Source organism: Hydra viridissima, unplaced genomic scaffold (genome assembly GCF_058129835.1).
Source record: "Hydra viridissima isolate aposymbiotic clone 2 unplaced genomic scaffold, HvirCarnegie_v1 scaffold_1, whole genome shotgun sequence".
NCBI classification, from domain to species: Eukaryota; Metazoa; Cnidaria; class Hydrozoa; order Anthoathecata; family Hydridae; genus Hydra; species Hydra viridissima.
In genome coordinates, this window is record NW_028324300.1 from 20,866,307 (window position 1) to 20,878,119 (window position 11,813).

The 11,813-nt window shown below is 29.4% G+C and overlaps 1 protein-coding gene across 1 annotated transcript; it reads left to right on the plus strand.

Annotated features, from left to right (window-relative positions):
• The first annotated feature begins 6,232 nt into the window (after positions 1-6,232).
• LOC149893852 (uncharacterized) lies at positions 6,233-6,802 on the plus strand. The gene has a single exon (XM_090076234.1). The coding sequence runs from the start codon at positions 6,233-6,235 to the stop codon at positions 6,800-6,802; it is 570 nt and encodes a 189-aa protein (XP_089932360.1).
• Positions 6,803-11,813: the final 5,011 nt, after the last annotated feature.

An 11,813-nucleotide genomic window follows, 5' to 3' on the forward strand; every position in this document is an offset into this window, starting at 1 on the left:
TTGGGGGCGGGAATGTCGCGCTCATTAGAGCGGACAGTGCTTCTTGTTTTTGTGATTTATATAAAAACATTGTTAGCGGATAAGTCCGCACCATCTTTCATTTTACCTTGCTTGTAAAAGTATATTAAAAATATTGTTCTGTTGAAAGCGCCTCGTGTTATTTACTATTATACAAAAAGACAAAAAAGGATTTAGTTGAAAGTATAACTAAAATACCACCGTCCCACCATCCACCACCCTACGCCTACTTTTTACATTCATCCCCACTAACTTTTTTTTATAAGATATTCCTGCATCCTAATAACACCCTGAAAAAGAAAGAAAATAAATTAGATTTTAAATAATATGTATTTTTGAGTGATTATCCAAAAGCTTTAAAAAATGTTGTCATTAAGCATAAGGGATTTTTAGAACGGTTTTTTTTTTTCCAATAAATTTTGTGCCTTAATTTTTATTGTTACCAAAGTCAAATCTTCGTCAGTTTTAAAGAGAACGTCAAAGTTTTTTTTAGATACAACTTGAAATTTCCAGCAATTAGATTTTGCTCTGCATGTTTTGAAGTGGTGAAAACTTGGTTGTTTGGCGAACACTGGGTGTTTTACCCTATCTTTTTTAATATGTAAAGCCCATAGTTTGTATGCGTGTATGTGTTTGTGGGTATGTTCTTTATACAAATCCACAGTTTTGAACCGATCTGCACCAAATTCTGCACACAGTCCCAGGGAAGGTTTTTGGCAAGGTTTAGTCTAAAAGAGCTAAACTTATAATCGCCGTCCTCAGTATATTTTATAATATCATAAAACTCAACAAGTGTTCTATTAATGTGTAATGGTAGCACTCTTATTCTTATAAGTTTTATATAATACAAATGATATTCTCTTACGCTTCTTGCAGTGTTCAAACTGTTTATATCAATTACTCCTCTTTCTTTTATATCTTCTTTTATTACAAATATCTCTTCTTTAATTAAATCTTCTGGTTATTCTCCAACAATCAATATTAAAATCTTCTTTTCTCCTTTTATTTAACTGCGTATTAAACTGCTTATTCCTCAAAATACTCTTCTTATCACAAAATTATTTTTCTTCTTTAAAATCCTCTTTAAATCTCTTTCAGTTTTTAAAACTAAATTAAAAAACTATATTCTTTCTACTGGCAATATATATAAATATTTTTGAAATGAAAAATTATTTCACTCTGGATAATTTGTAAAATTATTTTCAGTTTTTGTTAATTCTACATTGTTACTAGTTATTAAATCAATTGTATTTTCATTTTATTATATATACACGTTTGATATATTTTGTATGGTTCTGACGACAAGATCTTTTGGATCTTCTTTCAGATACCAAGTTTATGAATTGTTATATTGTTGTATTACAATTAATAACTGTAAACTAAAAAAAAAAAGTCTCATTAATATATATATATTAATGAGACTTTTTTTTTTTAGTTTACAGTTATTAATTGTAATACAACAATATAACAATTCATAAACTTGGTATCTGAAAGAAGATCCAAAAGATATATACCGGAAGATTATATACCGGAAGAATCACAAAAAGCTACAACGATGCTCTAGGAAAGTGTTTAAAACAGTCAACGCTATTGTTTTCTGGAAGAAGCCAAAATTGAATATTCAGCAGGGTTGTGCCATACTTCATACTGCGCTTTTTTTTTTTCAAGACTTTTTATTTTTTGAGTTCTAACTTCAGCAGGGCCATATTTTATGTTGTTGAACTAACGTATTCTGAGCGGTTAACAACTTTAACAAATTTTACTTTTTGATGATTTCTTTTTTAAAACTGTTGATGCCGTTCCAAGAGTTCAATGAGAAATGTACATTATTAATCCTTGGTGAGCTCAATCGCCTGATTTAAATCCTATTGATCATGTATGGAGTTGGATTGATTGAAAATATGAGAAATATAATTTCAGTCGAAAATCTTAAAGAACAGTTATTAAAGATTCGGACAGAATCGCCAAAGGATTGTTGCATGAGGTTGATTAATCCACGCCTTATGGCATTCAATTATGAATGAAAGCAAAAGTGAACTACTTCAAATGTCAATTTATCATTTTTTTATAAAGTTCTTTAGAATAAATTAAATTTGCTTAAATAAAATGGCCAATTTTTGTAAAACCAATTTTATAGTTTATCTTGTTCTTGTTTTTTTATATATATAAATTTAATAAATTCCATAGCAAAATATTTTTGCTTTATTAGATAAATCTTACGAAATGTTACTTGATAAAAGTTTTTAAAAAAGCTTTTGTTTTGAAAATTTTATCATCAAAAGATACATCAGTATCATAAAAAATTTGCCCTCGTGTAAACTTTCTGGAACTTTCTTTACTCTGTGTATGTAGCATTTGACCAGGAATTCATATAAATTTTATGCCATTAGCTTCGAATTTTTTAAAAATATTTTTTTAATTCTACTTTGATATCCCAAACTTTTTCTTAACATAGAAAAATAATTTTGTTTATTGCTAAGATAATTCATGTTCTTGTAAGATGTATAGTTGTACAAAATGAAATTTGACTAAGTATGAACCAGTCACTTTTGTTGTCTGAAATCCAAGCTCTGTTCAATTACTTTCTATGATTTGCAAGCTTGATTGTTTCAAATTTGATGACATCAGTTTTATCAAGGTCCATTTTAATTTTTGAAAATTCTTGAAACTACAATTACATATTTTCTGCATTTCGCGTGGCAATGTGTATGTATATATATATATATATATATATATATATATATATATATATATATATATATATATATATATATATATATATATATATATATATATATATATATATATATATGGGCAATTCCACGTAAAAGAGGAAAAAAAAAAAAAAAAAAAATTTCACGGCGACATATAGTAACCGCATTAAATTTATTTTCCAGCTATTTAAAAATACTTTTAAGAAAAAAATTTATAAAAAAAATCATTTTATCATACTATAACATACTTTTAAAGTTTTAAGGGTTATATGAGCATTTTTTGACGTTTACATATAGTCATGTTGTGAAGCGTTGAAAAAAGATTCAGTGCTGTTTTTTTAAATAACTATTACTTCTAAGTTTGACTAAAAGGCAAAATTAAACATTATGCATTATATTCTTTATAAAAACGAACTCCAACTAGGTCTATAAGAAGAGCATATTAATGAAAACAAGACGTTACAACCGTCACAAAAAAAAGTCGAAAAGTTTTTTCTATGCTTCGTATCATACTTTTTAAAACTGCAACCATGGTAAAAGTAAAGATACTTATACATACTTTATCATCGTTTCAAAAAAAAAACATTAAAGTGCTTTAGATGCCCATTTCAACATGTTACTAAGTACATTACGACCATCACGATATGCTGGTTTTCCCATCATGGCTTCTTCACTTAAAAAAAAAAACTTTAAGTGCGAACGATTTAATTCATTTCAAACGATTTGCATCATTTAAACCAAGTTATAATATAAATCAGTTTTGTTTATTGTTTAATTTGAAGTTTGTTTATTCATCTTATTACTATACTTGTTAAAGTTTTTTTTGAAACTTTGAATAACTAATGAAACTATGATAGTAAACTATTGAAAGTTTCTTTGCCCGAAAACGGAGACATGGATACCTTAATCACCTATGGTTGATGGATTAAAGAAGATCATCGCTGTGTACAGTCAGTCAACATTAAAAAAAACATACAAGGTATTTTTAAACATTTCCGCGACAGTTTACTAGAATTTACTGAGCATCATCTCACTAAAAAGCACCAGTCTGAGCAATATTGCAGTCAAAAAGAAAATCTCGAACCAGACCAAATTTTGATACACTTTGATTATTCACAAAATTATACATGCGGTTATCAGGATGCTCATTAAAGCGATTTGTTTGGAACAGCGTAAAATCTCGTGAAGTGGTCGTCTTAAACGCTAAAGACTTTCTCTTAGCATCAAATAGGTGCAAAACGTATGTTAGATTTTATCAACACAGACGATATTAATCTAAGCTGGGCTTTAATAGCTGATAAAATAGAAGAAGTGAAAGTCGTTACAAATATTACCAAAATGCATTTTAACTTTCTACTTTTTACTTGCATTTTAAATGCAAGTAAAAAGTAGAAAGTTTTTGGTTTCAAAATTCTCTTATATTTTGTGATGGGGTTGCGGAACAATTTTAAAACTTATATATTAGTAAAAAAAATTTACTATTCTAAGATATTTTTTTCCTATATTGGATTCCCGGCTCCTTAAAACATTTGCGAGGCATATGAAAGTACATGCTCCTAGATATTGAGTTGTATTAAATAGAGTTAATAAAACAAAAAAAACAGGGAGCATAAATAGCATTAAGCGTTTGTTGCCTACTCCAAATAAAACGATCCCAGTATTGAAGAAACATCATGGATAACCTTGATGATGTTATAAAATTCATATTTTTTAACATAATTTAATTGGTTTTTATAATCATTTAGCTTTTACTATGTCATTCATTGCATTATTTGTTGTTTTTCATTTTTGGCTTTTTCGTTACGACCGTCACAGTTACGACCGTCACGACAAAAAACTTAATAAAATTCTCGGAAAACTTCAAGCAAAATCTATGAAACTCACCATATAGTAAGTTCAATGTGTAGTTAAAGAACACAGCAAAGGATTTTTTCTTTCACTGAGTAGATGGCTGCATAAAGATTGACAAAGTTTATTTGTTTAGATTTGACAAAAAGTAAGCGTTACGACCGTCACGCTGCATTAAGTTGATTTATCAAATAAGTTGAACACTTGAATGATTTAACTTTTGCATACTAAATTATATAATAGTATTTAACATTTCTGGAAATTTTCATGTAAATACCATTCTTGGTTAATTTTTAATGGCTAAAAAAGCGTCAAATGTTACGACCGTCACTTGCGTGGAATTGCCCATATATATATATATATATATATATATATATATATATATATATATATATATATATATATATATATATATATATATACAATAGCGTATCTAGGGTAGAGCAGGCAGGGCACGTGCCATAAGCGCAAACCTGAAAGGGGCGCAAAAGAGGCTTGGTTGTTGGAAAAAAAAAGGTATATGTAAAAGAATCTTTCCTTGGCTTTATCGAACTCAGCGATAAGAATGCAGCTAGCTTAGCTCAAACAATATTGAAGCATTTAGAAAAAGACGATATTAATGTAGAAAATTGCAGGTCGCAATGCTATAACAATGCTGCTGTTATGGCTGGCCACAAGAGTTGTGTGCATCAAGTAATAAAAACAACCTTGCGATATTTGTCAATTGTGACAATCAGTCTTAATTTGGTAGGCGTACATGCGGCTAAAGAAGAAGTAATGATATATATATATATATATATATATATATATATATATATATATATATATATATATATATATATATATATATATATATATATATATATATGTATATATATATATATATGTATATATATACATATATATGGGGAGTTTCCGATATATATGATCCTGATCGCTATGGTATTGATACTGTACGCTACTTTTAATACGTATTTACGTACGTATTTTATCTGTAACTTATATATATATATATATATATATATATATGTATATATATATGTATATATATAATATAATATATATACATTATATAACACACAGGTATATATACACAGTTATATGTGCCAAGCAAAAAAAAATATTGAAAAAACTTTTCTTTTAAAAATAAGAAAAGGTAAGAAAAGATAATTAGTAATATTTGATAACCAACAGTAAGTATATAACAGATGAGTTGGTTTTAGCTCGAGTTGTTGGAAAGTTTCCAAAGTAAATATGATTATGTGAAATGTTCTCTTATGAAGATATTGTTGTGCTATGCTCTTTATTTTATGAACATTTTTAGTTGATCATGCCAGAAAATACTTATTCAATATTTTTACATTTAGAAACTATGTAAAGGATGAAATCTCTTTTTGACTTTCTTTTGCTTTTTAGAGAAGAAATTGTGGTAGAAGAACCCATTATGACTGTTTCACATAAAATAGGTTTATCTTCGTAGCGCTCAATAAAACAAGAAAAAATTACATAGTTACACATATGTTAGAAACTCACCTGTTAATCATAAATGAGAAAGACGGCGAAATCAATTAGGTCTCCTTTATGAGCTCATATAAAGTTAATTTTTTTGGAACCGCTGCGCTTTACGCTTTTTTCTCAAGATCAACTCAACGATGGCAAAGTCCGATTCCAATACCCGGTGGAGCGCCAAAACAGAATCAGTAAAACCTGTACACATCTACATTGATGAAATAGTGGAAGTTCTTCAGAACTTAATGGTAGACGAAAGCACGTCAAATGAGACGAAAAGCGATGCAAAGCAGCTATATAATAGAATTTTAACGTATGACTTTCTCACATGGCTAGGGTTTTGGAACAAGATTCTGGGCCGAATTGACCGTGTTCAAAACAGGTTGCAGGACCCTAAAATGAACTTTCAAAATGCAGCTTTAGATTTGAAATCGCTCCAAGATTATTTCCAAAGTGAGAGAGAAGTCTTAGTTAATGATTCAATAAAAGAAGGAGTTCAAATTTGCAACGAATGGGGTGTTGAATTTGAAAGACGTCAAAGAAGAAAAAAAAGAATGGATGGCGAAATGTATAGAGATGTTGAGTTAACAGCAAAAGAAGAAATGAAAAGGGTAATAAAAGGGACTGTCGACCGTCTTTTCAATGAATTGAAAACAAGAAGCGTTCGATTAATGGAAATTGATGAAAAATTTGGATTTCTCCTTGATGTGTAAGGGTTGTGTTTCAATACGGAAATCAGTCACTTAAAAGATCGATGTAAAAAATTTGGCGAAGTCTACAGTTCTGATGTGGATGGACAAGAACTATACAAAGAAATTTTGGACTGTAGAGTGCTGCTTACTAGCCGTAAGGAAAAAATATCACGTCCCGAGCAACTACTTATGTTTATAGTTGAATATGGAGACGAAAACGTTTTCCCTAATATGCGTATAGCATTGCAGTTATTGCTAACAATAGCTGTGTTTGTAGCTAGTTGTGAAAGATCATTCAGTAAACTTAAACTGATTAACTCTTACTTGAGAGCTTCGATGGGCCAAAGCCGTCTCTGTGATCTCGCTTTACTAAGCATAGAGCGAGAAATTACCGAAGAAATTGATTTTGACAATGTTATTATAAAATTTGCAGCAATTAAAGCTAGAAAAATAAATTTGTAATATATGTTGCATAAAAAAATTGCTTATTTATAATGAATAACAAAGTTTTATTAAAAGTTTGTGTTATCATTTGTTAAAAAATTGTAATTAAGCACTTTATGTGGGGGAGGAGAAGCGCGAGATCGGTGTTTGCCCCAGGCGCTATTTACCCTAGGTACGCCACTGTATATATACATTGTATAAAAAATAAAAACAGCAAAAGACCAAATAAAGTTTAGGAATTGGAGGCTTCAATTACTTCAAAAATCAGTTATGTTAAGTGTTCTGTCAAATATTGATAAGAAATTTCTTTGTTGCTATAAATGATTGGGGTCAACATAATGCTTTCCTTTCATTTCTTTCCTCGATGATAGCTTCGTAATAGTTTCTCAAAAGTTCCATTTTGAAATTTATAACTGAAATTTATGAATTTAAATTTATAAATGAAATTAATGAATTTTAAACTGAAAAAAGTGCTAAAAGTCATATAATGCTTCAATAATAAATTTAAGTAAAATAAAAAGAAAAAAGAAGTTGGACCTTTCATATTTGGTTTTGCTGTGTTCTTGAAAAGTAAGAGCAATAACAAAAGGAATTAACTTCTAATGATAATACGATCGTAATACAACGATAAAACTATGGTGAGCGAGTACATGGTATTAACAATAAATCATTTTCATTGAGTTCAACCACAGGTTAGGATTCTGTTTGTAGAAAATATATCACCCGGCGTCGCTAAAAGAAAGCGGAAATAAAGATCAATTTACAAAGTTTTTTCGCAAATTTCAATTCATTTTCCTTTTTTTTTTTTTCCTTTATAAAAATGATGTGATAATCTAATGAAGTAATATAATATAATTATAAATTATATGATAAAGTAATAACCTAATGTGATGGATGAAAAAAAAAAGCGATTTAACTGAGATGGGGGAGTTCGGAGATACCATATTTACAGGAAAGAGAAGGTTATTACAGTGAAAGTAAATTGAATGATAAAAGTTTATTAAATGATAAAAATCAAATAAAAGAATTTATAAGAATTATATTATAAGAATGGACTGGGACAAATCTGGGACCAATCTCTTCGAAAATGTGAAGAACATCATGATGGTCCATTAGGTACAATTCAAAAAAGTGATAAAAACCAGGCTGCAATAAACGTCATAAACTACTTTAAAACAAGTTTTTTTATTGCTTTATTATCATTTTTATTGTTTTATTCTTTTTTAGTTGAGAATGCTGCCATGACATCATCTAAGTGTACAGTTCAAAAAATCAAAATATTGAAAAACTAGAACCAAATTGGTATATAATATTTTCTATCAGATGTGGGTAAAAATGTTTGTTAGCATAATGTAATATCAATGTGTCTATACCTCAAGTTTGCAAGTTAACGCCCAAAATGTGAAATGTGTACCACTTTGGAATGTAACTCGACCCTTCTTAAATGTTCAATAAAAACAAAAAAAAAATTGTGTAAAGTTGGTTAAAACCACGGTATTTTTATTTTAAAATATAAAAAAATCTGATGGGTGTTATTAGGTATAAAAGGTTATATTATTTGTTTTTCTTATTTATGACTGTGTGTTAACATAAGTTACGGATCCTTCGCTGAAGAAGCTAGATAAGTGAAAATCTGTTAACCTGAGAATTTCTCTCACTAATACCAAAAGTATTAAAAGCAAACAGGTAGTAGTGTGAGTTGGAGTTAGTGGGAACTGGGTAATCAGTCGTTACGAATGCGTTGAATATTTTACAAAGTGGCAAAACTGCAAACGTCCCTAATTTGAAACGTGATAGAGACAAGATAAATGTGAACTTGAATTTCACAAAGCTTTGATGAGTAAATTTGTACTTCTAACTATATATCTCATAAATTGAAATTCCAGAGAATTTGATGGAAAAATATTACTACTCATCAACACTTCTAGAAATCAATTAAAGTTCATCTTTAGGCATTTTTTAAGACTTTCAATGGAGTATTATATACACTCGTTATTATTTCAGGGAATGGGACAAGGCCCTCGATTTGACCTGTCAATTGATCAAATTACTAGATACAACATAAATCGCTGTCTTTAAAATAATTTACAGGGGGCAGCATATTAAAAATATCTTTCTAGAAAACTTTTAGCTCGTGTTATGCTGCCGATATTTTGGTATCATTTAACTTTCTACATTCAAAATGAAGCACAAGATCTCTTTATACTGGTCCGCTCAGAATGCACTTTTTGAGCGAACAAGTTTTTGCGAATTCACTCTTTGAAAACACTGCGCTAAATTCAATTGGCTTATGGGTCATTTGTCTCTGAAGAAATAACTCTCACTCAGCAATATTTAAGAAACTCTCTACAACTTTATTTGAATCCACTCTACTCAATTCTACGAACTTGTTTAAAAGCTCAACTTTAAGTAGGACTTGTTACTTTATGTTCAAGTTGATGCATTTTTTTAGCAGTTGTAGAAAAAATCTTTTTTGTTGTTTCATTTCTGAAAGCTTTTTTATGTTTTTTATGTTTTTTATGAGAAGCTTTTTTTTTTAACTTTCTTCGCATCAAGAGCAGCTTAAAATGGGAATCACTCAATTATACTATTTTTTTTAAATTTATAAAAAAAAAGTGAGTGATAAAATTAAAACCAGGTTTATTTGTTTTACTTTATGTGAGTCACAGTAAATTCCAGTAAAGCAGCGCTCCAATAATATTTATTTTATGTTAAATACTTGTTGTAAATGTTTCATTAAAGTATCAAAAAGTTTGCATTTGAGCATTCTCTTATATCGATCATTTTTCAAGCAAATATTAAAAGTGCAATTATATAAAGTCAACTCTGTTTATCTCATTCTTGTTACAGTAGAATCACTTAAATAGTATGGATCATCGAGCTGAAACAGATTTGTTTGCAGCTTTAAGTTGAGTTAAGGGAAAATAAGAGGAAAATTCGATTCGTTAAATTTTAACATAAATTATAATTACAATTGTTTTCATATTTAAAATGGATGGCTTTAAAGCATTTTGTAGAACAACATGCTTATCATGCTTGTAAAAAAAAATGAACGACATCCCGAGATTTTTCCTTTCACATTAAAAATTTGGTTTAAACTTAAAAGATGAATTGTATCTTCTTACCTTTTACATTTTTTTTTTGCAGTTGTTTCATGAGAAACGAGGCGCCCCCCCTCCCTCCCAGTTTTAAGTTTGTCTTCAAAGGGCAGTTTAAAATAAGTTGCATAGGCTTCCTGAGGCTTGAAATTTGTAACCAAAGTAAAATATTTACTTTTTGTTCTGTTAAAATCACCTCAAACTTAGCAGAATGAGTCTTCTTTTTGTATACAACAATTTTAGGAGCTGTAGTCACTGTGAGGAATATTTTCTTCTTTAAAATGAAAATGAGTTTAAGGAAAATTATTTGTTATTAAAGGCTTACTTTTAATTTAAATTTTAAATTAAAAGGCTGCTAAAGAAAAGAGACTAAGAAGGCGTAAGAAATTCTTCAGCTACCTTAAGAAAGGACCTTACACGGTGCTCATATCCGATCAAAAACTCTTTACTGTCCATTTGGTGTCCAAGATGGATAACGGAGATCGTTATATAATTTTAGAATTAATCAACTTATTTATGAGAAACAGGAATACTTGAAAAAATCGCAATCATTCACGACGCTTTTTTAAGGCATTGTTACTGCACACAAGCTAGATAGTAAACCTCACGAGGTTTAGTATTCAATTGAGTGTTCGCATCCTAATAGAAATTCTATTTTGGATTTTAGCAGAGTTTTGCTTAAAAAATATTTGTCCAAATTTAAACATTTTACCAACCATGTTTTTGCATCATTTAAATTCATCATTTAAGCTCTTGAAAACATTTGTTACGTCACTAAAACTCATGTTGAATTAAACTCTACATAATCCTTCTGAATGTCAATGAGATACCAGTGAATGTTAGGTACAAGTTTCGGACCAAATATCCGCGTTTGTGATGGTCTTCGGTTTTATTGTCTCTAATGACTTAGTCATGCCTCCGGTGGAAGACAAGATCCCAGATTTCTGGCCAATGGATATGCGGTCTTAGTCATGCCATACCTTCATCCGCAGAACTTAATTCTCTTCATTTTAGTGCATGTTAAGAGTATAGTGTGCAGCAATCATCGCAATTGCAATGAGGCTCTGAAGGTTTCCATCACTAAATAGTTGAACAATATGTTGCTGGAGTATGTAGAAAACTTGAGTCGGGTTCATACCTAGAGTTGAGGAAACCGTTGCTAACAAATACACGCACTTTAAATAGGTCTTTGTCATATTTATTTTGACTCCTTTACATAAAATAAGTTTGTTTCCAGAGTTATTGTTCTTGATCTGAGTTGTGGTTCGGATCACTCAAGTTAAAAACTTTACGGACGGATATGGTATATTATTGCACACTTACTTAGGATTGCGGTGCAGTACATCACTGTACACTTATTTGGCATTGTAAGTAATTAGAAATCTCGATATAAAAAAAAAAATTATTATTATTTTTTTTGAAAAAGCACTTTGCATAATCTTAAGAGCAAATTAAGACTTCATTAAAAAATTTATTAATTTGCTTCTTGT

What these genes read in the sequence shown, in the direction of transcription:
- LOC149893852 (XM_090076234.1), top strand. Translation starts at nt 6,233, where the DNA reads ATGGCAAAGTCCGATTCCAATACCCGGTGGAGCGCCAAAACAGAATCA.